The 3401-nt window shown below is 39.2% G+C and overlaps 1 protein-coding gene across 1 annotated transcript; it reads left to right on the forward strand.

The window, feature by feature from the left end:
* Positions 1-2312, forward strand: LOC144503808 (gamma-crystallin S-1-like). Its single transcript, XM_078228723.1, has 3 exons — positions 1-33; positions 760-1002; positions 2037-2312. Exons 1-3 carry the CDS (start codon positions 1-3, stop codon positions 2310-2312), a joined length of 552 nt encoding a protein of 183 aa, XP_078084849.1.
* Positions 2313-3401: the final 1089 nt, after the last annotated feature.

A 3401-nucleotide genomic window follows, 5' to 3' on the forward strand; every position in this document is an offset into this window, starting at 1 on the left:
ATGTCCAGTTTTATGATGGACCTACTTTCTCAGGCCTTGCCCATTTGACCACAGTAAAAACCTGTTAAAATATGTACTTGAGTATCAATTGTTACCAGTGTTAACAAACAACATCCCTCAATGCTGCAGACATAATATCATCACACAATTATTTGCAATGATAAATGTTTTAAGGCCTTTGAGAACAATCTTGAATCAAAACACACTGGCAATTATGCATCAGCCATTATGCGGAGTGCTGTAAATAAAGCAACTTATTCTGGATATGTACATCTGCATCTTAACCAGTTTTGGAATTGACATCAGCATTGATACTGGACTATTGGAAACATACCTGGTTCAATGTGTGATGCCAACTGTTCAGAGTTGCACAGTATCAGGAACACAATGGATTGAATGTATTGTTGCATTCTTCACACAACAATTAAAATGAGATGGAAGCAAAACACATTCAATGATACATAGGTGTGTTAAAATGGTTTTCTTTAGTGTATGTGACATGTGTTTTGCTGCTTTTGTGCTGAGTTCAAACTATTGCAATCATTAAAATAACAAAAGTACAGCCCAGGGAGGCAATTCTGTCCAACATATAAATACCAAGCTGTGTGAAGCGTGGAAACATTCAGTCAATTAGTCAACGAACTCTTAGCTCAAAATGGGGAAGGCAAGGATAAATCAGAGTTTATGAATTGAATTTGAATTTTTCATGAAGCATTGCCTATTGGGCAAGTTATTAACTTATCTTGACTTTTTCCACAGATCGTCTTTTACGAGGACAGGAACTTCCAGGGTCGGCACTATGAGTGCAGCACTGACTGCGCTGACCTGCACTCATACTTCAGTCGCTGTAACTCCATCCGTGTCATGAGTGACTGGTGGGTGGTGTACGAGAGACCCAATTACATGGGATACCAGTATGTTCTGAGCAGGGGAGAATATCCTGACTACCAGCGCTGGATGGGATTCAATGACAACATCAGGTCATGTCGCTCCTACCCACACGTAAGTTACCTTAGATAATATGTCTTTTCTATCCAAACTGTGACTTAGAAATGATCAGTCTGCTCAACATTTGAGTTTGTGCACATCAGCTCTGAAGAGATATCAGCTGTTTTCACAGGTCTGATTTTAACTTTGCAACCACCAGTGCTGTTTAACAGGTAGTGGATTGTCTGCCTGTCACACATCCAGCCTGATTTACCAAGTCACTCACATATCTTCCAGTCGCTGCCAGAGATTAGAAAGAGCCCTTGTAATTTCCCCTTGTAATAGGGGAATTTCACAGTAACTTCATTGCAGTGTTAATGTAAGCCTTACTTGTGACTAATAAATAAACTTTAACTTTAACTTTAATTTTGGAGCTGCTGTTAAGTTTTACAAGTTGATCCTTAAGCCATTAGTTGTGCAAATCAGGAAATTATGTCTGGGTGTCATGTCAGCAGCCTATGGCAAAATACAAGAATATCTGGGATATAATTGGATACATTTATTTGTAATTAACCTCAAACTGAAAGCGATATTATTGCACTGACATTGTCGAAAGTAATAAGGTCACCTACAGATAGAGTAAGTCCTGAATGGTAGCAGTTTGCTGGCAGACATATGTGTAATCACTCCATCCATTTTACTGTAATTGTTTAATACATTATAGAAAAGAGAAAGTTTCTCCCACACAGAGAAACAGAAAAATAATCTGCTCACAATAGGAACCAGGAATAGAGTCAGATTTTTACTGATATTGATAAAGCTCTGTCTGTGTGCACCAACTAACATCAGTCCCATTGCACTCTTACACACACTTCACTGATTAACTGTTTAAGTTTAAGTTTACAAAATATCCTTTATTAGATCAACTTATTGGTAACAAGTCTCAAACATTATCAACCTATTGAATCAATGAGAATAAATTATCTCAGCTTTGCTCTCATTGTTGTTATCTGAGCTCCATTATAGTTCTCCCTTTGCAATGTTTCTCTTTTTCTACACATATGTACATTTATAGTTTCATTGTCAATATAATCCTATTTCTATTCCAGTACCGAGGTGGAAACTACAGAATGAGGATTTATGAGAGGCCTGACTTTGGGGGACAGATGATGGAATTCATGGATGACTGTCCCTCTGTCTACGATCGCTCCCGTTACTGTGACATTCACTCCTCCCATGTGATGGACGGTTACTGGATCTTCTATGAACAGCCCAACTACAGAGGCCGACAGTACTTCATGAGACCCGGTGAATACAGGAGATACAATGACTGGGGCGGCTACAACTCAACTATCGGATCTTTCAGACGCATGAGAGATTTCTAGTTTTTCATTTGAAAGTATGATCTTATTTTATTGAATCAATTATCAACATAATAAATACCCTCAATTATACTGTCATCTTGTTGAAATCACTTATTTTTAGTCTTGTTCTGACCCAGGCCAGAAACTCCAAGGTGTTTTGTGAAGTTAACCTAGACCCAAAGTGTTACATTTGACTTTGGCATTGGTGAGCATATGGTGTTTCACCATAATGGGTCACACCAAGTGACCCATTAGGAAACTTTTACCAAAACAAAGTTTATTTATGAATACAGTTAGAATGTAACAAAAATCATTAGCATAACTTTTACCAATTACAAGACTTAAACTCGACACAGTATATTTCTTAACGGCTAGCTATCTCTGTTCTTCCAATTCATATTGCTACCCCATAGTGATACACCTTTTTTCAGAATTAGTACAAAAACAAGTATGCTCACGTGATGCAGGATTTTCAGCTTTTTAACACTTCTGGACAGAAGTCTAGGCAGCAATTTTCAGAGAAGTATATATCCTCAAAACAGCAAAACCTCAGAGAAGCAAACCCAGCCTCTGGCAGTTCTCAGTCTCCAAACCTCGGAGACAGAAAAGGACACCTCTCCCGTTGCAGCTTCCAAAGAAAAAACTCTCGTACAGTAGAATCTCCAAAAAAGAGACTTATTACCTGGCAGATTCCAGTTTTAAACTCTGGAGAGGGGAAAATAGAGACACTGCTCTCTCAGCTCTAAAAGCAGCTTCTCAGCTTGAATATTTTGTGAAAGGCTTCCCTGCTACATGACAGTACCTAGTAATCATCCCAATGAAACCCCACTCTGCAAAATCCCAGGGGAAAACAGCAGAACGGCCTTAATTCAGATCAAACCAACATTCTAGCCATCAAAAACAATTAGGCTGCTGCAACAATACAGCATGCCGGTAGAACACATTGGTGGGATTTTCTGGCCATGCCCGCCCCAAGACCAGACATTCCTGCCAGAGGTCAATGGACCTTTGCATGGCCCCTATTATTCCTGTGGTGGGAGGGATGGGAAAATTCTGCCCTCTGGCTCTAAGTGCACAAAAACTGATACAAAAGATCCTGCACAAGATGAT

This window comes from Mustelus asterias, chromosome 14, assembly GCF_964213995.1.
Source record: "Mustelus asterias chromosome 14, sMusAst1.hap1.1, whole genome shotgun sequence".
NCBI classification, from domain to species: domain Eukaryota; kingdom Metazoa; phylum Chordata; class Chondrichthyes; order Carcharhiniformes; family Triakidae; genus Mustelus; species Mustelus asterias.

Excerpts from the sequence above, each read along its gene's own strand:
- LOC144503808 (XM_078228723.1), top strand. The coding sequence starts at position 1 with ATGTCCAGTTTTATGATGGACCTACTTTCTCAG. Across the intron at positions 34-759 it reads TGATGGACCTACTTTCTCAG|ATCGTCTTTTACGAGGACAG; the intron begins GCCTTGCCCATT and ends CTTTTTCCACAG. Across the intron at positions 1,003-2,036 it reads CATGTCGCTCCTACCCACAC|TACCGAGGTGGAAACTACAG; the intron begins GTAAGTTACCTT and ends TTTCTATTCCAG.